Here is a 24,790-nt window from a genome sequence, read left to right as displayed (position 1 = left end):
TTTAAAAAAAGCATTCCATACGGAAAGAATCTGGACCAGATAGTAGATCATAGTAAAACAAAACAAAATGTGAAAACTTATAGAATGTGCAACATAAATAGCACCATGACTAACTGCCATCTTCACATGGCAGACCGTGACTATCAAATCTTCAGTACGGATGTTCGCCGATTACTATAATGTACAGACCCATTATAATGTAAAAAAAAAGCACAAAGAACTGCAACAAAATAAAGACATTAAATTTGGGCTAGTTGGGAATGTCGGATATTTAACTAGACAAAATGCTACACCATGTGCATTTAAAGCGAAAACCAGAGATTATACAAGCTCAATAGCCAATACTCTAACAAATCCAGAGCCTCCCGTACATAGAGTGAAAATCAGAAGATCTGAAATGAACCATGCATATTACAAATTATGCAAAAAGGGCAAATCCAACCCCAGGTTTCCTCAGATGATACATAATGTACTGCCACCACACGAATCTAAAAAATCCTGCTTACACTTATCTAGTACGTTCAACTGTTGAATATGCAGCAACAACATTGCAGAAGATATGAACCAGATTACTAATAGACGACTATAAAACAAGAGAAGATGTAATATACACATATACATGCTTGCAAAATCAGAAATTCGTAGTTACTACTTAAAATCAGCAAGGCAAAGGAGACATTCTTCTCCGGGTACACCTTATCATTATGTGCGAAAATGTTGGCACTATCCAGGACTTATACACCATCGTTTGGTCCCAGACAACATGATAAAGATATATTTTGCGCAAAGATATAAAAAAAAAAAAAGAAGATGTGGTATGATTGCCAATCACAAGATCGTACATTGTAAAGTAGTCAATTCCTAAAATGGTGCGCCCTAAAATAAAAAGAAATATAAATGTTGTGTACAAGATGTAAGTTTGTACAAATTATAATTTGTACAGGATTTTTACAAGTTATAAGTTTTTTGACACCTTCCTTCTTGCAACAGGTGATACAGGTTTATCATATAAAATGTACCAGTGTTATGTTTTAAATTCAAAAAAATATACTTCAACCGAACATTTGGTGCTATTCTCCTTGTCCTCAAACTGCAAATGAGGATACATGAATGGTTTAAATTCTAATTTTATTATTTTCCATATACCATATTCATATCCATACAAAATCTTTGTGTGGTCTTATAATGTTTTTGTATCAATGCTCAGATTTAGACTGTGTCATGAAGCTGTGAAAATATGACAGAAATATGCGAAGCAATAGACTGTGTGCTTGCATCATCCATTTTTGTTCAGCAGGTCATAAAACACTGATAACTTGTACAAAAAATCTGTACAAATTATAATTTGTACGAAATTACAACTTGTACACAACAATATTCTGCGATAACATTCAGTTATATTGATTGACATTTAGAATCGGTATAGAAAAACATTTATGATGAAATGATAACTATCATTTTCTCATTGGGAACTTTCCATTTCTCAGTTATAGCAGCATTCAAGAGTTTGTCCTTCTACATGTTTTGATTTTGTTGATGCTGCTCATGTTTTAGGTACATATGTAATGTTTTATGGTCTACTGATTGCATTTACAATTTTTTAGCCATGATATTGTATCTACATCTTTTTGGGTCGTTTTCATTGACTACAACCATCTCTCTGTATGAGAGAGTATCTTGGTACTCAGCTAGGTTATCTACAACTCTAGTTCTATCTATTTATATGAAGTCTTGGTTTGCGATGCATATAAATCAGCAAGACGACTACCTCCTATAATTTGCTAGTATTACATATTACATACATGTACAGCTCATAATAACAATGTAATGGGGAAAAATAGGAATGAAAGTATACCTCACGCCCAAGTCTATGAAGAGTCAGTCAATATAAAGGGATCAACATTTGAGAGTATACACAGCAAAACACAAAGTATAGTTTTATAACGATATATTCAGCTTTTGATAGTGAAATTTTTAAACAAGAGATTATCTCGAGATCAGTGGAAGATAAAGAATATCAATGCCTTTTTTTCGAAAAAGGCTGCAAAGCAATTACATATTTGAAGTGGGGAACACCTAAACATACTGGATAGACTGACAATTTATTATTTAGTGATCATGTCTAACTTCGGTTACTGCCTTTCGTGAGGATTGAAATACCAGAAAAGTTAATGGTTTTTTTTATTAAATGTTTATGCATGTCCCTCTGCTAGTCGAGTATCTTTCAGTGATAATTGCTTTTCTTTGTGTTCATTACATAAAATGGTGTATCCAGTCAAGGTCGTTGGTCGTCACAATAAAGAGATAATGTGTGCTGTCGTTTGTTTTACGTTTCGTTTTTTATTCTGGGGTTACCATGTCGAAATGTACTATTGTATTGTTTATTTGTGCATTTCTCTGTCCTGCATGTTCTTGCATTTATTTTTACTGTATTCCTGTCATGTAATATAGTCATTTTTGTGTTCAACATTTCCACAAAAGTGCGAGGTTTTGCTTGCCACATAACCAGGTCCAACCCACCATTTGTTCTTAAAATATTCTGTGCCAATCTATGAAAATAGATGGCCATTGTTATCCTATAGTTTGTTTCTGTATGTTTTGCATTATCGTCTGTTTTTTTTGTTGTTGTTGCACTTCAGTGTTTCTTTTGTTTTGTTGTGTTCCACTTAAAGTTGATGTGTTTCCGTCGTTTGTGACATTGATTTGATTTCTCTCAATCGATTTATTATTTTCGAACAGCAGTATACTACTGTTGCTTTTATGTTTGGACTTTATGATTATTGAAGGTTCTTTGTGATTTCGCAATATGTCTCTTAATTTTGGTACAATTAGCTTCTTGGCCGGTTGCTGCCTCAAAGACATTTACCCATTTGTCGTTAAAGGCCTATTGAAACAAGATGTTCAACTGACATTAGTTTTGAGGTAAAAGAGTAAAGTTTGCAGAGTTACTATACACCAACATGCTTACTGACTCTCCGAACTTAGATTGTTTGATCCAAGACCATGAACACAATAAGGTATTGAAAGGATAGCATGTACCTGTCCAATGTTGGAATTTAAATTGCCGATTAAATTCTTTCAGTTTTAGTGCTTCGGCTTTGAGGATTTTGCTGTGAATTCTCTGCTAAATTCATTCTTACTTTTGAGACTTGGGTCGATTTTATGAGAACTCTACATAATGTACACGTACATAAGGTCAATTGATATCACCGTTTACCGACCTCTTGGATTATTGTGTCATTAACGTCTATCTCATATCTTCATTCATGCATACAAAGAGATGAGGTAACGGTCTTTAATCTTTAATAGACAGGTGCTCTGTGGATAAAGCGGTACATTTATATGGCGGTATATAGAACACTGGTGTATGTTGAATCACTTTAACCTGATCAAAGATGTGTGATTTTAATAATATTATTATCATATAATATATGATAAAAGTTTGTTCTATACAAGACACACATATTTTCAGGTTACAATAAAATGTATGCTTGTATACTACGATGTTTAAGTGTTATATATCATACATTCAGTAGAAAAATGATGGAAACGTTATACTTGACCGAAAATAGAACCAAGCTTACAGAAAATCTATCTTTAAAAGTCCTATAAAATAAAAATAAAAATATAGAAGTTTCTGTGCAGTTAGCATTATCTCCCTTTAATCGATTAAGTAATTATTTGTGATCGAACTAATGATTAATTCCTTTCTTCTCCTCTTATTGGTTCCAGGGCCTTTCGCATTCTCATCGACTTTGAATGTTCAAAGCTAATATTTCTTCAAGTTACAATAAAGCAATTGGGAATAGTTTGCTAACATTATAACTTTTCAAGCTGAAGGATGCAGATCTATCATTGAAACAAAAACTATTATCATGCTCTTCCTTGAAACAACTTGGTGTATCTAAAACACTATTTGCAAGAATGAAACATGGAATTTCTTTCATGTAGTTTGCATTATTTTATTCCGGTTTGCTGAAAAGCATAGATAACAGGCCCAATAATGATATGACATGGTTTTTTTAAATATCTTCTTTTCTGTGGATTTTTTTCAAAAATTATCTTAAAGAGGATAAGGACATCCTTGTCACGTGTGGTTGATGTTACGATTTGAAAACGTATACATGATTGCAATGGTGTCATAAAGATTCATTCTAAACTTCGGCAAATTACTTTGTTTTCCTATATGCCCAGAAGATTCATAACTAATTCGTAATTAGGTGTTTGGCAAATGACGGTTGAGGACATTCACCGATTCTTATTCTAAAAGTATATTAATCAGACATAATGAAAATAACTGATTGCACATGTTTGCAATAATACATATGTATATTGTTTACAATAATGCAAACGAATCAGTATTGAGTACACAGTTGATTCGAACAACAATTATAATTTCCATGCACAGATGAAGCAATGTGTGCACGTTTGATTCCGATGAAGCTTACACATTTGATTCCGATTGTTCGTATACTAGATAACGACAAGGTTTCAATGAGACGAAACCTTTAAACTCTTTTCTTTTCCATTGTTGACGACAATATTAATTTCGTTGCATCTAGCTCAATTAAATATACATATATATGTAGTTCTGATATACATATATCATTCACTAACGAACGTATTTCTATAAGCACCTAATTTGTGTTGTTTTAATTTGGACGGTTTTTTATCTCTTGGAGTAGTTAGTTCGGGAAAGTGGTGTTCAGGTTCTGACCCATGTAATAACCATGTCATTACAAACTCTTTTGACGGCATGTGCCCAGGCAAGGCTGACGGAAACTTGGGATATTTTTCAATGTCTCTTTCCAATTGTCTTATATCCATTCCTGATGGTATTTTTGGAATTCGTTTTCGAGGATTTATTGGTATATTAGACACAGCTTTAGGTCTCAAACGTTTTTGTGGTAAATGTCCCGCATGGTGATTTGACATATACAACAATTCGTTCTTTAATCTGTCTGATTTTGTATGAAAAGCACAAGTAGAAGCTGACACTTCCGGTAAAATCTGTGTAGTTTCCAAACGAACTGAGTTAGCCTTAGCTACTTTTTCTATTGCATCATCACAAAAATCATAGCCATCACTTTCACTTCCCATCGTCCTGTAAAATAAACAAAAACACATATCAATGATCAATTTAAAAATTATTTGAAAAAATCATCAGAATCAATGATTGCCCCGGGCAGCCATGATTTGAGAACATTTTTTTGAAGTCCTTTTTTTAAAATACAATACTCTTTTGTGTTTAATGACTAAATTTGGCCAAGAAGTTTCTGATTCAGATTTTTGTTTGGAACTATGATTCCTCAATTTTTCAATGTTTTCCACCAGAAAAACATTACACACTGCAGTATATCAAGCAGAAAGAATTCTTTATTACAAAGATATAGTTGACAACACATATACTGGTAGACAGGGTTTAGGAACAACACATTGACAACAATAGTCAAATGCAACACCAAAAGAAAAGAGCATTATGGTGCAGTCAGAATAAGACATGTAGAAGAAGGCCAAAGAGCATTAGTCACGAGTACGAACTTGACAGAAAGAAAGATCCCATGGGCAGGGTTATGGGGAATGGAACAGATCACAATTTAATTCATGCTTAGGTCAGTTATGATAAATTTCCTTTCCCGTCAAAACTTACTCAACCAATGGAGATTGGCAGTAGAACCACTCTTTAAGTTATGTGGTCGACGAGGCACAATGGAACACATACTTTCATTCAGTAAGATTGTTTTGCGAAAATATCGATGGCGGCATGATAGAGACCTTTGATATTGAATGAAGGAAGAAGAGACCATAAACAACAAAGGCAAAGCAGATCAGATCCATCCAACAGCACTACAGCTTAGACCATGAATGAAACATTAGGGCTGGCATTGGAAATAAGCTTGTGTTTCCTGATTTCGTACAGACAATCCTACACCCAGACATTGTAGTTTGGTCACAGTTGTCAAAGATGATAGTAGCAATAGAACTGACAGTTCCATTGAAAGAGAGATATAAAGAGGCATACCAGCAGGTGAAGGAAAATTAAACAGAGCTGATGACATGTAAAGAGAATGGTTTGAAAACTTGGCTGTTCCAAGTAGAAGTAGTGGATTTCCTGCAGTCATTATGAAGGATGCTAAAGGCAATAGGCATAGTCGGAAATGTAGGGAATACAACATTAAGACGGCTAGGGAAAAGCAGCAAAACTTTCATCTTGCTGGTTATGGCAAATCTCCGAGATGATCTGAGCTGGAAGCCGAATGCTAAAGGTTAGACCACCTCTACTGTCCTGCCAACCGGAGTATGCAATAGTACATGATCGAAACATCTGGTAAAGGTAATAACCATCTTAAGACATCAAATCACTGGCAGATATTTAGAGATGAGCAATCAAGAGAATATGACAGCAGAAAATCAGAATACCATCATCGTGGCAATACGTTTCGTTCTATACGAAACAATGAGGATTAAAGGAGATCCATAAACATTCCTTTGAATGTGATTTCTCAGAGGTTTTCAATAAGGCGTATGTTACACTTATTCCGTCATGTTTGCAAGCTGATGAATATTAAATAGAAATCATGTGTATAGATGATTTCACAATCATCAGTATGGTTACAAAGCAGAGAAGATTTTGTTTTAGATTGGCCAATCATAATCAAAGATTGTCCCTGGCCGCAATGTTTGCGTTCGATCAAAACCAAATAAAAATCATTTGTGAAGGAACTTCTACACACTAATTCCGCCAAGTGATGGCAATAGTTTACACGGCATGTGAGCTCCGGTTTAGGAACTATATGAACAGTCTTACAAGAGTTAATTATTGCCTAAGCAGGTAAACAAGTATGGTGGAGTTAACATTTTAAAAAACATCAAATCAACGATATCGATACAGTGATTTTCTATGTTTTCCGTTTTGAATTTTCCTCGGAGTTCAGTATTTCTGTGATTTTATTTTTTTCGTAAAGGTTTTGCAAGACAAATCGATAAAAGATAAAAATGCCATTTTTTACTGTACCGTGTTCTGGTGATTCTGGCAGAAAGTAAACATGTTCCACTTCTCCTTAGTCTTATGGATTTGACATCCACACAAACCTCCATAAAGTTGGACATTTTATAGTTTTATCGCATGGACCTAGTATTTATTCAGAGATATTCGTCCTAAATATATATTTGTACATGTCTTTCATTTATAAAGATATGAAGGGAAAATGTTTATACAAACAGAATTTAAGTGACAATGATTTAGTAATCTAGCGTATGATTTCATTTATAAATCCGTGATCGGTTCTTATTCCTGTAAGCCTTGAGGAAAGTAATGAATATATGTATTTGTGAAACACAACTTTACAATCTTCTCTTTAAGTTAAAGGATTAAAATTAATTCCGAGATTTTAATATAAACGCTGACCTTCAGAATTGTTCTTTGGGGGTTCTAACAAAAATACTAATGAAACAAACATTTGCAATCATAGATTTCAATTATAAAAAGAACGTATTTATTGTCACGAAAGGTGATCTAGTTATTTTCTATATTCGTTCAAGTATGAAATAAACGCAAGGCATACAATGAATTCATTTCCAGCAGAACAAAAACAAAATACAAATAAAATGGAGCGATTTTCTTTTATAACTGGTAAATAGATGTAAAGTTGCATTTGTTCTGTAAAATTTTCTGGTCATTTTCAGTGTCTATATATCTCTATATTATGCACGACAGTAGATACTATATTAAACCCTTAAATGAGAAAAAAGTCCCACTTTTTCTTAGGTAATTGTATGTCTTTATCACTGCGACCATTTTATAATACATTTTTTTCATTTTTTATTTGGCAAGCCACGCTGTACAAAACCTAAGAATCATTTGAAAAAAAAAATATAATCTTTTTGGGGGACATGGATGAAACGACTTACGACATTTAACAAAACACTATATACAGAAAACTAAATAGTGCACCGTCTGTCACGAGAAACACAAACTTAACCATCAACAACATTCAACAAAACATTAATAATGCACAGAACACTGAATACTGCACACAACACTGAATACTGCACAGAACCAACAACAATAATCAACAAAACATTACACAGAAAACTAAATACTGCACCGTTCGTGACGAGGGAGTCAAACATAACAACATTCAACAAAATATAACCCATAACACTAAATACTGCACCGTACGTAATGAGATACACAACCAGAACGAACAACATTCAAGAAAACATAACTCAGAACACTAAATACTACACCGTACGTAATGAGATACACAACCAGAACCAAAAACGTTCAACAAAATATAACTAAGAACACTAACTACTGCACCGGCCGTCATGAGAGACACAACCAGAACCAACAACATTCTACAAAACATTACACAGAAAACTAAATAGTGCACCGTTCGTCACGAGGGAGTCTAACATAACAACATTCATTAAAATATAACCCAGAACACTAAATACTGCACCGTCCGTCATGAGATACACAAACAAAACAAGCAACATTCTACAAAGAACTGCATAGAAAACTAAACACTACACCGTCCGTAATGAGAAGAACACATAGAACCATCAAGAACATTCAACAGAACACTTCAAAGAAAACTTAGTTCTGTACCATTCGTCACGAGAGACACAAACTTAACCCGAATTTTATGTATGAACCCATGTGCTATGGAAGGGTAAGCAGGTCTTGTTTTACAAGTGAAACCTAAAATAATACTTTTGTTAACTATAATACAAAAAGGTTCAATCTATGTAAATTTGAACTAGTGTTAGACATATTGAAATAGTTTTTTCAATGAACGAAGTATTCGTAGTTCTCCAACACAAAAAGGAAATCAATCTATAAAAAAAACTAATCGTATATGATCTAATGTCCCGTTAACATTAAGAAGCGCATGACTGGATGCAAGTTCCCAAGATTTTTTGTTAGGGTCGATAGTGCATCACAGTTTGTGTAATAGTTCAACTAAATGTGTTGTATGGTTGTATACAAGCTAATATAATAGTTGCAAAAGGGCGTCTACAAGATAATAAGGGTAATCGAGTTCATACCAAACAAAAACTGCTTTAAAACTTATTTGTTATTTAGTTAAATAACACAGGAAATGGAAAAATAAATATTTAATCATACCTGTCGTGACTGTGGTGTTGTTATTTTCGCTTCTATATGAATAGCCTGACTGAGTTACATCTTTGATAAATTCAATAAGAATTTGAAGAAGTTAACCCCCCCAATAAAATCCAAATGTATACACCTCCTCCAGATTATAACTCAATTGTAAAATCCTATAATTCTATTGAGTTGATCATATAGTATGATAAGAGTCTTTAATTTGTCAACATATGCATGTTCATTCAATGAAACTTTTAAATCAATTAAAAATTTAAAAAAAACGGTAGCAACAGATATTTTGTCGTCGCAAATGTAATATCGTGTTCATTGTTTGGAGGGACTCTATCTAAAGTTGTCTTTCAAAATCACTAAGCCAGCGGAAGTATCAATTTTGTCGAGGTCACAATTTTTCGTCTTAGAGGTAAACAAATTCATGGCACTTAGAATGATATATGTTTTCCCTTTACTATTAGGGACATTTTTCCTTAAATATTTTTTCTCATGTATTGACAAACATAAATACCAAATCATTTTAATGCATATTCTCAAAGTGAAGAGGGACTAAGGAGGTTTCAAAAGCTTTTAATGTGGGTTGTACTAAAATTGGGTTTCAAATTGCTGAATGGCATTATCTGAAAAAAAGTAAAATCACAAGAAAACTGAACTCCGAGGAAAATTCAAAAAGGAAAGTCCCAATCAAATGGCAAAATCAAAAGTTCAAACACATCAAACGAATGGATAGCATCTGTCATATTCCTGACTTGATATAGGCATTTTCTTATGAAGAAATGGTGGATTGAACCTGGTTTTAAATCTAGCTAAACCTCTCACTTGGTTGACAGTCGCATCAAATTCGATTATATTCTCAACGATGCGTGAACAAAACAAAGACAAAATAGGGAAAAAATAAGACACACAACTTAGAAATCGACGGATATCGTTTGAACATTTTTTATGTTGACTTTGAGATATGATGAGCTTAAAAGTTCACTATTTTTTTAAAATATAGCATATGATGTTTGCACATGAAATTAAATTTTAAGCTAAGGGTGCATGTGATTAATTACTTTTTAAGAAACTGAGATACATCAATCAACCTATATTTGGATACGATTGAAATAAGTATTTATTCATATCTAGTTGTGACGTTTGGACAAAAGAATCATTACAAGTTTGTTGTCCTTGCGGTCTTTCATCTTATTAAAGCTATTTCTTTAAAGAAAAGTGAAAATTACATTATGGATTATCTGCCAGTTATAGCACCGAGTAGGTCTTTTATTTGTAACAAAATAGAATGTATAGAACGCGATAAGATCCATATATATATACACCAACCTAAAATGCTTACTGCAATCATATTTAAATAGTTTAAAGGGTCCATTTTTGTCATTTAAAATATTTCTAAATACCGATAGATTTCTTTAGACACTAAAAACGGGAAACAGAATCTTCATAACGCCTTTTAATTCTATGTATTATCTACTTTTTGTTCAATGCAATATGTAGTATGAGTGATTATTACTTTATTAGTGATTAATCAGACTGAAAATAAAGGTGCTAACTATTGGTGAATATAGGGCGGAAATACATTGATTAATGGTTGATTAACGTTCAGTGGCAAATATTTCATGCATGTTTATGACGATGAGGGAAATAGATTAACAGCAAACTTAGTGAAATAGAATGAAGATAATTCAAACAAAAACTGAAAATTTAAGAGTTTATAACTTGTCGTTTTAGTGTAAGTGCTTTTAAATGAAAATTAGTTTTATTCATATATATATAAGAAAAGAAAATAATTTGCACAATGCGGGTGTGATTGAGGTTCTGGATTTTCCTTTCAGTTGGGGTGGGGCTCCGTTTCTATACTATTTTGGCTATTTTCTGTATTCTTTATTGTATCGTCCATTATTATTTATAGTATAGTTTGCCTGTCAATTCATTATTCATATCCTGACCATCACGAAGAGCAGTTTAAACTAGATATTTATGTATATACAGGCATTCATTATCTTTTCTTAATTCCAGCTTAAACGAGTTTACAAAATATTAAAAAGGAAAAATGGCAATTTGTATTTGACTTTTAAGTTATATGTTAACTGATGTAAAGCTCTGAGTTTTCAATGTTATCCACGACCTTCAATTATGATCTGATATGATATAATGATAGTGTATTTCTGCCAATAAATCGTTTATTAAATCTGTAATATTGTCGAGTAATATATTTTGTTCCTTTTTAAAAATATATTTTGGTTTCTCATTGATATTTTTCTGTATGATTATATTGAGAATGGAAATGGGAAATGTGTCAAAGAGACAACAACCCGACCATAGAAAAACAACAACAGAAGGTCACCAACAGGTCTTCAATGCAGCGAGAAAATCCCGCACCCCGGAGGCGTCCTTCAGCTGGTATTTTTATTAACAAAACCCCTAAAATTATGATGACATTTTCTCGCAATCATCAGTGATTCAGATTTGTTTAAAAAGTATAAGAAGCAAATCTAACTTTTCAACAATTACAGGTGCCCATTTTACAGACCCCAGAATAATAAATTCTATAGTCATTGGGTTTCTTTTCTAATTGTGCACATGACAATATTCCAGAATGATGGCTTCTTCTTATATTCATTTGAATTTCATGCGTGTCTTATGTTTGTTATGGCTTATTTTTGTTATTTGAACTAAAAACTATAACTTCAAAGAATTCGATATTATAAATCAATACAAAACATCAATATATTTAATGGGGAAAATACCTGGCTTTGTTTCTAAGGTCAATTTCATTTCGTTTCTAGCAATAAAAACAAATACAAAACAAGCAAATAAGAAACAAGAAAAGACACACAAAAATAAAATAAAAAACAGACAGATGAAACAGAGAGCTGAACAAGACGAATGTAAAAGTAAAAAACTACGACATGGGAGATGAAGATACCACCAATTTAATATAGCAAGAGAATATCGCACTCGGAGACGGACTCCAGCAATAGACACTAAACAAAAATGTGTACTTGTTCAGAGAAAATGGACTTCATACTAACTCCTAAATATATAAATGAACTAAAATTTAAAAAAAATAACATCCAAGACTATTAGAAAAAAGAGAGAGAAGTCGAAGAGACGCGAGAAACTGGAAGAAAAGACAGAAAATATATATAAGTTTGGGTGGAAGGAAAGCAGATGGAAGAAAGATGGCCCTGGCAGTGTTTATTGTATATTTCCTTACTCTTTCTTTTGTTGTAGTGTGACAAGCTTTATTTAGTTCGATGATTTTCAAATGGAAATCAATTGTTTTGAAGAAACTTTCACGTTGACAACTTTTTAAAATCTTAATAGGTCACATGTTCTTTTGGCATTTGAAACGTTCCAATGATTGATCAGAACTTATCGGTCAAACACAATACCATGTTGTTTATGAATGAAACTTGAAAACGAATGGGTAATCTCAACCGCTTTAATCTTGGTAATTTAAGTAACAATTTTACCCACACGAATTCTTTAGTAATAAGTACTTGTCTGTGTATATAGCAATACAAAATTAACAGTCAAATTTAAAAAAAAAACAGAAAGTAAACACGCATATGCTGTTGAAATAGACAAAACGTCTCGGCTATGGAGTGAAATGGAATGCCCTACCGTCCAGTTATACTGAAGAATTATCCTTAAAATCATTAGTGTTAGTTATGAAATTTACGAAATGATTTTGTTTCATATATTATAAAGCGATTATTTTTAATAATCATCATTATAATACAAACCTATCATTCTTGTATCGAGATTTCACTCCTTTTTTTAAACACAAAATCAAGACAAGCAAACAAACAGACAACTTTAAGTACACAAAACAAAATAGAAACGGGAATTGTGTCAAAGAGACAACAACCCGATCAAAGAAATGAAAACAGCACAAACATGTGTCTTCAACGTAACAGGCAACGCTCGCTTCGGTGTCGGGTCTCATCTAACCCCTAAACAATAATGCATACTAGTTCAGCGACATGGACGCATTACTTAACTCAAAAACATATAAATAGATCAAATAAAAAAAAAAACCTACAATGCTAACAAAGACAAAAGGGTATCTGACTTGGGGTACTAGTAATTCAAAATGCGACGGGGTAAAACATGTTTTGTTTAGAGCTCAACCCTCTCCATATAACTCTAGCCATGAGGAATAAACACACACACATACAGCAAAACTCAGTTGAAAAGAAGCCCGAGTCCGATGTTAAAATAAGTAACAGAAGAGTGACGGAGATACCCGACCTCAATACAACTGGTTATCTCTTCCTCATATACAAATCAACCTCAATCCCTCCTGTAAGAGGGTTAATATCATGCCATCATAAGTTAAACGCGAATAACCCGTATCATGCCAGCAACTGGTTTAGGAATACATGTGTTTATTTCTGATACAAGACTCACTGAGTGAATCAATATTAATTCCAAAATTGCCATCTTATGTTTATATCTGTAAACTTTTTTGTCTGATATTCAATCAAATAAAGGTTTGATTTTGAAATATAATTTTTCTCCTTTGAATGGATATTTACAAGTGTATTCCGGCGTTATCAAGAAATAAATAGGAAAATAGAGATGAGACGGATTTATAATAAGCTTAATTTCAATCACCATTTTAAGCACACTCTTATAGTGATTACCTTGTATGTAGAACCGGAGGTTGTCCTTGTACCACAAGAAAATCCATTTTAATTCGGAATAATTAAACTGTTTATCCCATTGGTGTCAAGCCATAATATTGAATTAATTTAAAACGTTATGTTAAACTAACAATCATTTTTATATACCGAAGTCCAATAAATCGTGAAATATTATAAGTTGTACAAACAATGAGCACTTTTGTTAAATGTACACATGGTGGGTATAAGTTTACAATATGAAAGGTATAGCACGGCTATAAGCAAGTAAATATTGGTGTCATTGTAAACAATAGTTAAAGCGCCAGAGCTTTTGTTTTATGAATGACAGACAATCGAGATAAAATCGATTAAACGCATCTTGATCGACCCAATAGATACAATCATAGGTTATACAATGACCTTATATATATGTATATCAGATTGTGGACGACTCTTAACCCCATATTTAATACTCGTGTACTGATTGATTGGTATCTTAACGTTCAGTGGCAGAAGTTCATACATGTTCAATCAGGTAACAGTTATAAAAAAAGAAGATGTGGTTACATTGCCAATGAGACACCTCTCCACAATAGACCAAAATGACACAGACATTAAAAAATATAGGTCAGTCACGGTACAGCCATCAACAATGAGCAAAGCTCATACCGCATAGTCAGCTATAAAAGGCCCCGAAATGACAATGTAAAACAATGTAAACGTGAAAACAAACGGCATAGTAACCGTATGCGCCCATTACATTATATTATTGTCTGTCCGTCCGTCTGTCCACATGTCGTAAATTATTCGTCGACACGTCGTAAAACATTCGTTCCACACGTGCCAATGAAAAACTTATCAACCAAAGTTCAAATAAGGATGCAGCAACTATGTAGACAACCGTACGTCATTCAACATTCAGACACCTCCATATCATATCATGTAGTCGCCTACCGCAAAGGGCCCGACATGAAAATACAAAACAATTCAATTGAGAAAACTTTCGGCTTTATTTATAACAAACAAATTTACAAAAAACAAATATGACAGACATAAATCAACAACAACCATTGAACTATAGGCTCCTGAAATGGACAGGCACATACAGAATGTAGCTCGGAAAAGCATGTTCGAAGGCGCCAACCTCTCCCTAACCTGGGACAATGATGTAGCAATACAACATAAGAACTGACTATAAAAATCAGTTGAAAGGATATTATTTTTGAACATCCTTAATCATTTAACTGTCAGATTGAAAATGCAATATTTCTCATATATCGAGGTGAAGTACGTACGATCTATTTCTATTTTGAAAAAAATAAATGTTGTGATTGATGAATCCAAAGTCATTTGATTTCAACCGTCAGATATGCGGAACTGTTTAATTCACATGTCAAGAACTTGCGCGAGTACGCTTGTGTCAAATTTCTCAATATCTTACAGTGTTCTTTGGCTCCCCCATCTGATTTTAAAATTTTCCTAATTTTTATTGTAGGTTTTTTTTTTAATCCGTCAGCATTTTAAGATATATGTTTCACATAATACTCGCAAACCTTTTTTTTTTCTTTTATCTCACCTGGTCCAAAGGGCCAAGTGAGCTTTTCTCATCACTTGGCGTCCGTCGACCGTCGTCCGTCGTCCGTCGTCGTCGTTAACTTTTCTTCTCCTCTGCAACTACTTGGCCAAATTTAACCAAACTTGGCCACAATCATCATTGGGGTATCTAGTTTAAAAATATGTCCGGTGACCCGGCCAACCAACCAAGATGGCCGCGCTTCCTTTTAATTTAGAACATTTGGGAATTTATGTTATCAATTTAAACTTGAAAAAAAATCTAATCGTCATATTTAAAGCATTATTTTATGTTAAAGAATCTTCTGCAAGTTTTTTCTTCATACAAGGTGATTTTACATATTTCCTGATTAAATTACTTGTACGCCATTCCAGTTGCGACTTACACCACAATGCTTATTTGCATGCGGCGGGCGTTTCTACCGTAAAAGGCGCAGTTTTTTTTCTCTAGGGGAGATAACACAATTCGATTCATATTAGATCTATTCTTAATTTCAATGTTTTTATAAGGTCATGACGATAACCGATGTGACGTTTTTTTAATCGGGAATAGTTATGTAAATGAATCACCATTTATCCATAAATTACAGCGAACGAACTAATATGACATTTATCTTCTTTAGTCAGGTTTAACAAGAACATACATAAAAATCTGTAACCCTGCTGTTTCACATTTATTTAATGAATAATTTAAACTTAAAGGTCTTTTGTGTTACAAGACAATGGTGTTTATTTCTGTGGCAGATTTTTCACATTTATACATTATTGTTCAGTTTAACTATCTTGTACAACTATTTTCTCAGGAATTCGGCATCCAAATGATTCTACGAAATATCAATTTTCCGTGATTTTCTTAATAACCAAAAACAAGATGTTTTATTACATTCATTTTAAAATTATGCGTTCGAAACGAAAAATATATAAGTGAAATTTGCATTCCTTTCAATAATTTCAATAACTTTATATATGTTATTGCCAAAAAAAACATAACACCAATGTGTTCTTTCAAATTTACGCCCCCTTTTCCTTTTGCGGATTTATAGAAACTTGCATTTTTATTGTTTTTTGTTTTGTTTCACACAAGAAACTTTGGTTGGAATGGAATGTGTGTGACTAAAGGTTATTGTTGGAATACATTTACTGATTGGTCACAAAAATATTTGAATTTTTCGTTCAAGTTCCAAATTTCTAAACAAAAAAGGGAAGACCTTCATTGGCTTCAATATTGTTATAATATTAAATTTTGGACAATCAGTTAATCGAACGCCCAATGATACGTAGTCTATATATCAAAGGGGAAGAAGTCACCGGACTCTTTTTTTAAAAGTGACAGAAAAAAAAGGGAAAATATCAAAGTGGAAGAGAGACGGACAAATTCATGAGAAAAGAAGAAAAATAAGAAATGAAAATTAACATTTAACAAAACACTTATACAGAACAAACTACGAACTGAGCAACACGAACCCCACAAAAAAGAAGAAGAATGGTGATTGTACTAGTTATATATCTTCGATATAGTTCTGACTGAAATATCAGCTGTTGTCTGCACTTTGGTCGGGTTTTTGTCTCTTATCAAGTCTTTGACATATTCCCCATTTACATTCTCAATGCTATCTCTATTCAATAAAACATCCATACTGTACATATAGTTCAGTGAAATAAAGATACAAATATAAGTAATACCTGTGATCTGAAAGAGATTCTTCCGTAATAGGTTTAACTCTCTGTTTTATAATCTTCTTGATAGGTCCCAAACGTTTAGTATCTTTCTGAACAAAACTAATGTCAACTCTTTTTACTCCAAGCAATGGACTGTCACTTAATCCTGATAAAACAGCAGGAGTTATGAATATATGGTCCCTAGTACTCATCGTGCTCGTTCGAGATGTTTGGGAATAATGTTTATCCATCTTTCAATACAAAACTGTTCAATTTGTGAACTTTTAAATTATCGCTTCATTTTAAAAACTCAAAACAAAATACTTCACTCCACTTTTCTTTTCAATAACGTATCACCGTCCATTTGTTAAACATTTTCTTCTTTTATAAAAATAATCAAGTATATCACAGAATTGACTTCATTAGATTCCAGTCAATGAAACACTATCCACCTAAAGTACATTTCAATATATGTTCATTATTAACTGAGAAATATAATTGAAGTCGAGCAGAAAATCATTAATTCTATAGAAAACAATTTGTTATCTATAGACGCAAAAACTGTAAACTCCTTATTTTACATTTACTCAAAACGCTTTATAGTGATATACCTAGTTTCACAAAAATAAAGATACAACTTAAGAACTGCTACGCACACTTGCGTGTAGTCTTGATGACTGAATTTTTATGTTTCTAACTTTAATTAATAACATTAAACCATTATTAGTGGAGTGAAGTAATGAGATATGTTAAGCTAATTCCTCAGCGTTATAGATAAGCTGCTTACTTTTTCAAAACCTTCAATAGACTTCCCACAATTTACGAGGGTGTACATGGGTATTTATTTATTATCGAACACGATACCATGTTTGTGTTTGGTCCAAATCAAACAGGATTTCTTCTAACTTATCGTTTAATGTAAACAAGATTAGTGAACAGTCTTACCATAACTCAAGTTTTAGCTAAAGACTTTTTTTAACAAGAAGGATAAACTTTTAAAAAAAAATCAAGTATATTTTCCCCCTAACGTTTTAAGACTAGAAGAGAAAATGACTGGTTTGACTGTATTGTAGACTTCTAAATGTCTTTTGCTTTTTGTGTCGTTGGGATGTTGACACATTAACTATCCAACACAAACTGGTTCATCTTGGCGCCGATTCGATATCATCGATTACCGAAAGGTTTTTAAAATCCATTCCATTGTGTATTATTATTTTACTTTCTTCTAAAGCGAAGCCGATTTATCAGCTTCCTCCGACTTGTTGTCTATTTTTTTTATCATAATAAACGTGGGGTTCGATTTATCCCAGGTTTACAAAAGTCAAAATTCAACCATGAGTTAAAACTTTATTGCTTTATTCTGAACTTGGGATAAAAATGTCACTTAAAAAAGGAGGCCATGCCCGATGACATATCAGAGAAAGCCCACCCTTTTTGCAGATGATTGAAAATAAATATAATATAAAAAATAAATTTTGCCTTCATAATTATAGTCTTAAAAACGTAAGGAGAAAGTTCATAAGGTTACGACCGAATCTCGTTCAATATGATATTCTCAGAATCTTAGCTACCCTGTTCTCTAATATAGACTGTTAAATCTGTCATATTTAAAGTCTAGCCAAGCCTCGTGTTTTCAGTATATTTGAAGGTTAATATGTCTACAGTGGTGCAATATCGTGTAGCACTCTACACAGGGTATAATCTGAAGGTATTTCTCTCCATGAAATCTTCACAAAGTATGTGAGAGTTAAATCGTAGGTGTGGAAAAAAATCATAAACATAAGATTCATTTGATTTATTTAGCGCAACATAATTCTTGGATTCAGATATGCCATCTTTATACAATTGGAGACTAACCAAATATGATCGGCGTATCTCTTCAATACCCTCACATTTTAAGAGTTTTAATGGAACTGTTATTGTTCTTCTGAAATAAATTCGCAATCGATATAAACTTAACTTAATGCAATTAAATTGGAATGATGGATTAAATCAAACAAACTCCATTTAATATTTGTATATTTGTTTTATATTGTTTAAAAAGCAGTATTTTACACACTTCAAAAGATGAATATTGAATTTTAATGTTTATACAAATATAAAGCACAAGGATACTAACAACTATGTAACATTAGTGACATTATCAGATCACAGTAATTAAACTGTTGATTGCGTGACTCCATCAATAGGTTCTATGGACTTAATAAAACAGGAAACACCACTTAGTATCCAAGTCGGTCTGACACGACACAAGTACATACACAATGATAGAGCCTAATAGTATCCAATATTTGTAATGCTTGGTAACCGTTTTTATAGTACTTTAATTCAAATGATTATTTTCAATACCGCCAGAATTCAATAAAAACTATTTATTTGTAAAACTTTACAACTATAGCAATCGTAATTAGGGTCTTTATTGTTGCAGATCCAACAATGTTAAATAAGTCTTTTTCAAAATCCATATTAATCAAATCTATGTAATAAAAGGAAACAATCTTCCTCAGTTCCTTCGATAATCCAAACGGCATGCTACAATATTCGAAAAATGGCCTACAGTAAAAGCTGTGCATTCTTTATGCGGTTCATATATCTCTACTTGGTGATAGCCTGATTTCATTTTGACGGTAGAAAAGTACTTACTTTCTGCTAGACAGTCAATTATTTCCTCTATACGAGGTATAGCATAGGCATCAAGAAAAGGCTTCTTGTTCAGCTGTCTAAAATCCACACACAAATGTTAAATAGTAAAATTGAGAACGGAAATGGGGAACGTGTCAAAGAAGCCCTTTTCAAACTCCATATAAAAAAAATCTATGAAATAAAAAGAAACAATCTTCCTCAATTTAAATTTCAGATACTTAAAAACTATGTTCACGCAAAACCAAACACCTCAATTTAAACATAAATTGAATTTTTAACCCGGGTAAAAATTGATTTAAAATATGAAATAAATCGCAGATGCTAACGAAACAACAATAGCTATGTACTGTAGAATACGAGTGTAATATGAGATGAGAAGTTATAACATCAGTATACTACATGAATGTAGAGAATGCAATGAAAATGGTAGACTTTTATTAGATTTATGCGGCTTGAATGATTGAGTTATTTGAGGATTCTAATTTACACACAAGGACTTTCACAAGTGAACATGGAACTCGCCAAATGGCAAGGACCAAAACCAGGTAGACAGCATAATTGTAAATGGAAAATGCAGAAAGTATCTGATAGATGTCTGTGTTAAAAGACAGATTGTAGGAGTGACCATCACCTTCTACTCGGGGAAAATTAAACTTAAACTAAGAAAGCTAGTCAGACCACAACATAACAGAAACGCATATTGAATCCACCGGCTTAATAAAATATCCGATAAGACAAAATTTTAACAACAGCATAAGAAACCATGCATACATTACAAAATATCAGTGAAAACAACGACAACATTGGTCCTGATCTAAATTAACATTTGAACAAAGTAAACTATGTTATGATACAGCTGACAATGAACTTGGAATTACAGACAGTACATGAGAATGGTTGATGGTAGATACAACATGGGATGTTATAGAAAATAGAACATTTACAAGAAGTAAGTGCAATCAGACAAGATCAGAAAAGTTGAAAATAAAGCTACAAAAAGAATACCCAGAGCTTAATAGAGAAGTCAAGGGAAAAGCTACAGACAGAAGACAAACTACAGTATATTGAAGGATTGGCCAATGAAACAGAAGAGGTATACAAGCATTGAGAACTAAGTTCAGTATATAAGATCACCAAACAGCTATGTGGGAAAAGTAACAACAATGCCACACCAGTCTTAAGCAAGAATGTATAGGAATTAACATCGGCGTCCCAGAAACTTGAAAGATGAACAGAGCACTTTGGCCAGTTTGGGAAGTTAAAGACAGACAGCCACCAGAAAAACCACAACAATTTGTTCACACCGATGAAAAATGAAAATAGATATACCAAAGGAAAATATGGGAGGACGAAGTTATTTTAAACCTGCAAAAAAAGGTGATATGAAGAATTGCAACAACTGTAGTGGTATATCTCTACTATTTGTACCTGAACCTGCAAAAGTGTTACTGTTAGTAATTGCTTAGCAAATGATAGATGCTTTAGATAAGACTCTGCGGAAAGAATAAGTAGGTCTTTAGAGCCAATAAAGGGTGAAGTGACCACATATTCTCACTCAAAACATTATTGAGCAGTGCAAGGCAACGCATCATTGTCATAATCTTTGTGGACTTTGCAAACTGTTGGCCATGAAGTAATTAAGACATATACAAACTAACCTTACAAAGAGACATCAGAGCAGAAATTAAAGAAAAGCGATGGAAATGAACGAAAAGATAAACAAGACATAACAAATAGCTCTTCGATGGACACCTGTAGAGAGAAAAAAGACAGGAAGACTGGAAGAAACACGGCGACGTACACTAGAGAGTGAACTGAGATTCATGATAATAACACGGGGAAAGGCAGAAAGAAAAAAGATACGAAACCGTGGAGGGTGTTGGTATTGGCCTCATGTATATACAAGTACGCACGCAGAGGATTATTTAGGTAAGTAAGTTAGAAAGAGTTGGATTTGAACGCACTCGTACGTGCTGGATTCGATCACATCTCATTGTTGACAGGATTGAGAAACAGTTGTTGGACAACATAAAGTATTCGGTCACAGAAACTCATTAATATTACCTTTCTATTTATATCCAGCAACATAAAAACGACAAGAACATGAGTGAACCATCACATTGACATAGTAAAGTTAATGCCGTCTTGTTTCTAGTTTCCAGAATGTTTTTCTTTAAATTGTCTCAAAATACGTATCACCAAGGGTACACATTATAACCAATGTAGCTTGCATCATGTTTTAAAAAAGCGCATCACCGATGTTTCAGTCAAGTAAGAGTCTGCTAAATTCCCATATGGTTAGGATTGAATTTTTGGAAAGCAAAAAATCGTGATCTATTACGATTAACACATTATTCATAATAAACTTTACGAAATGTTAAATTTTGTCTCACCTCGACGAAGTTGCGAGTTTTTTTTTGTTTACTATAACTTCGGATATTTGTTTGATGGTGATAATACAACTGATCCATACGGAGAAGATCTGGTAACTAAACCAGAAGTGCTTATTGCCGGAGGAGGTGATGTTATATTGATGTAATATTCAATATTCGGTAACACATTAGATACATGACTTATATATCAAGTGATTACAGAATTGTCTCATGATCACTTAACTTAATATTTTTTTTAACTCGATAAAAAAAATTAAAAAAAATTATTTCGGTTAATGACATCTGTTCAAAAGCCGCAATCTGATATTGACCGACGGCTGATATTACACCTGTTATGAACCATGTCATTTTATTATCAGATTATTACATGTCCTTTTTCATATCGCATGCATTATCAGCCCTAGGTTCAATATCAGCCCAAGAGCCGCATGGCTCGAGGGCTGATGTTGACCGAGGGCTGATAATACATGCGATATGAAAAATGACATGTTATGATCTTTTTATCATATGCTTCAACGATTCCTTTTACGTGGTTCCCAAAAAGAAGTTCAAAGAGTGAAAAGTTCACGGACGTCGGACCCCAAATTTAGTACATTCGATATGAAATCTTTCTATCATATGCCTCAACAGAGAAGAAAAACATTTAAATTTTGACGAAACGACCAAAAAATAATTCAAAATATACATAATGAACACTGTTTGGAAAAGTCAACTTTTTTGTATTGTAACTTTCTAAATTATGTTTGAAACTTTTGAAAAATGCATTTATTTAACAATTTTTTGTTTGTTTGTTTTTGTTTGTTTTTATTTGGGTTGTTTTGATTAATTTACAAAATTTACTTTCCAGTATCCAAATAAATTGTTTGGTACACTACTTTGTAATGTTTTTCAGTGAAGGTGTATTTTCCGGAATTTGCCGAGTTTCACCGGAATGCCATGCAATAACGTTACGGAAAGGCATGTGATAACACTCAAAGCATGTGATAAATTTTTCATATCAGCCCACTAGGCACCAATTCGAAAAAATATGGAATTTACGTTAATTTAATGCTATTATCATACAGTAAAAATCATATGTTATTTAGTCTAAGTATATGATAAAATCTTTTTATCATATTCTTCCACGAAGAAAAAACATTGTATATCAAATGTTTTTATTGAAAAATTATCAATAGAAACTACAAGAATTGCATTGCATGTCAACAACATAGCCAGTTAGAAATATTTAATTACTTGTAAGATATATTCAATAATGAAATAATCAGACGTCCTTATATTTTCCAGAAATTTCATATCGATATTTTTGTGTGACATAAACATATTTAAACGTTTTTTACAAACCTTGAATCACGCCTAAGTTGTAGAACTTTTCATAATTTTTTTCCTGTTTCATATTATTTGTCTTCCGTTTTACAGTTTTGCTTTTCAGACATTGAAACTGTGACGTTGACATATTTGTGTAATGTTAGTGGGTAGTTATAACCAAATATAGACAAAATTGAAATATTCAGTGTTCGAGTGACAAAACAACACATTAATTCACGAATGTGTGTAGCGCATGTGTTAATAAAAGAGTAGGCTAATGCCGCTACAAGGCAGCACTCGCACCCGCAAAGTGGAAAGGGATTAATATAAGTTGCAAAACTTGTTTCCCAATCCAATCTAAATAAATATGTTTAAATTAAATTAATATCAGTGTGGTTCGGTTAAGATTTTGAATATAGTTCAATATTTGAAACTTTGATAAGTTATTCATTAACTATCATTACTTATTCTTTTTATTACATAAACACTGGACTTTCTAATAAAACTTAAGTTTAACATTTAAAGACCTTTATCTTGTTCCTACTCATTCACAATTTGCTTTGATGCGACATCATCGGCAACGTCTTGACAAACACTTACTGTTATGTGACGTCAGAGGAATGGCAAAACTGAGTTTATTTCATGTGAATTTATGGGTTTTAAACTGGGAAAACACGGTAATTCATTGCTACCAATGTAATAACAATATTTACTGTAAAGCAACACCATGTTTTGCTCAAAAGGTTTCCAGCATTTGCGTGCATCAATGTCACTAATTACAAACATTTGTACTCTGTATATAAGAAATTAGAATATGTTGACGTACGCAGTCCATTTTGATGTCTTTGATGTCACGATTGACGACAGATTGAAGTAGTCTGCATATAAGGGATACATTGAGTAAATGTTGACGTAGTCGGTATATTAATAAGTAATGCATTGAGTGAATCTTGAAGTATTCTGAGTATACATTTTAGGTATATTGAGAAAATCTTGAAGTGCTCTATATATTTGTAATTTATTGAGTAAATTTTTAAATATTCTTTATATAGATTTGAGATGTATTGAATACATGTTGATGTACTCTGTAAAATGAAGATGTGGTTTTAGTTTAAACATATTTTATTTGCTTACATATGCAAAAGGGATGAGACAGAAGTTAATAAAACTTATACAGCCTTCTCCCAAAACAAGATATGCTATGATTGACAAGAGACAATTCTCCACAAGTAACTTAAAGAGACAGAAATTATCAACTATATGTCACCATACGGCCGTCAACAATGAACAAAGTCCACACCGCATACTCAATTATAAAAGGCAATGAAATGACAAGTGTAAAACAATTCAACCGACTAACAGCCTAATTTATATACACTATAATGAAAAACAAATATGTAACACAGCAAAAAATTCGACAACCATTGAATTACAAGTTCCTGACTTGAATTAGGACAGAC

The 24,790-nt window shown here is 32.8% G+C and overlaps 1 protein-coding gene across 3 annotated transcripts; it reads right to left on the bottom strand.

Annotated features, from left to right (window-relative positions):
* Positions 1-4,127: 4,127 nt before the first annotated feature.
* Positions 4,128-17,686, bottom strand: LOC134691923 (uncharacterized). 3 transcript variants are annotated; one of them, XM_063552298.1, is made up of 2 exons: positions 17,014-17,686; positions 4,128-5,104 (listed from the first exon to the last, which is right to left on the bottom strand). In XM_063552298.1, exons 1-2 carry the CDS (start codon positions 17,238-17,240, stop codon positions 4,606-4,608), a joined length of 726 nt encoding a protein of 241 aa, XP_063408368.1. In that variant the 5' UTR covers positions 17,241-17,686; the 3' UTR covers positions 4,128-4,605. The 3 variants fall into 3 exon arrangements, with proteins under 3 accessions (XP_063408368.1, XP_063408370.1, XP_063408369.1); XM_063552300.1 differs by lacking the exon at positions 17,014-17,686 and adding an exon at positions 13,780-14,001; XM_063552299.1 differs by lacking the exon at positions 17,014-17,686 and adding an exon at positions 7,016-7,129.
* Between the last annotated feature and the right edge of the window lie 7,104 nt (positions 17,687-24,790).

Source organism: Mytilus trossulus, chromosome 1 (genome assembly GCF_036588685.1).
Source record: "Mytilus trossulus isolate FHL-02 chromosome 1, PNRI_Mtr1.1.1.hap1, whole genome shotgun sequence".
Classification (NCBI taxonomy): domain Eukaryota; kingdom Metazoa; phylum Mollusca; class Bivalvia; order Mytilida; family Mytilidae; genus Mytilus; species Mytilus trossulus.
The sequence above is the reverse complement of the archived record's forward strand: the minus strand, read 5'-3'. Positions and strand labels throughout refer to the sequence as shown.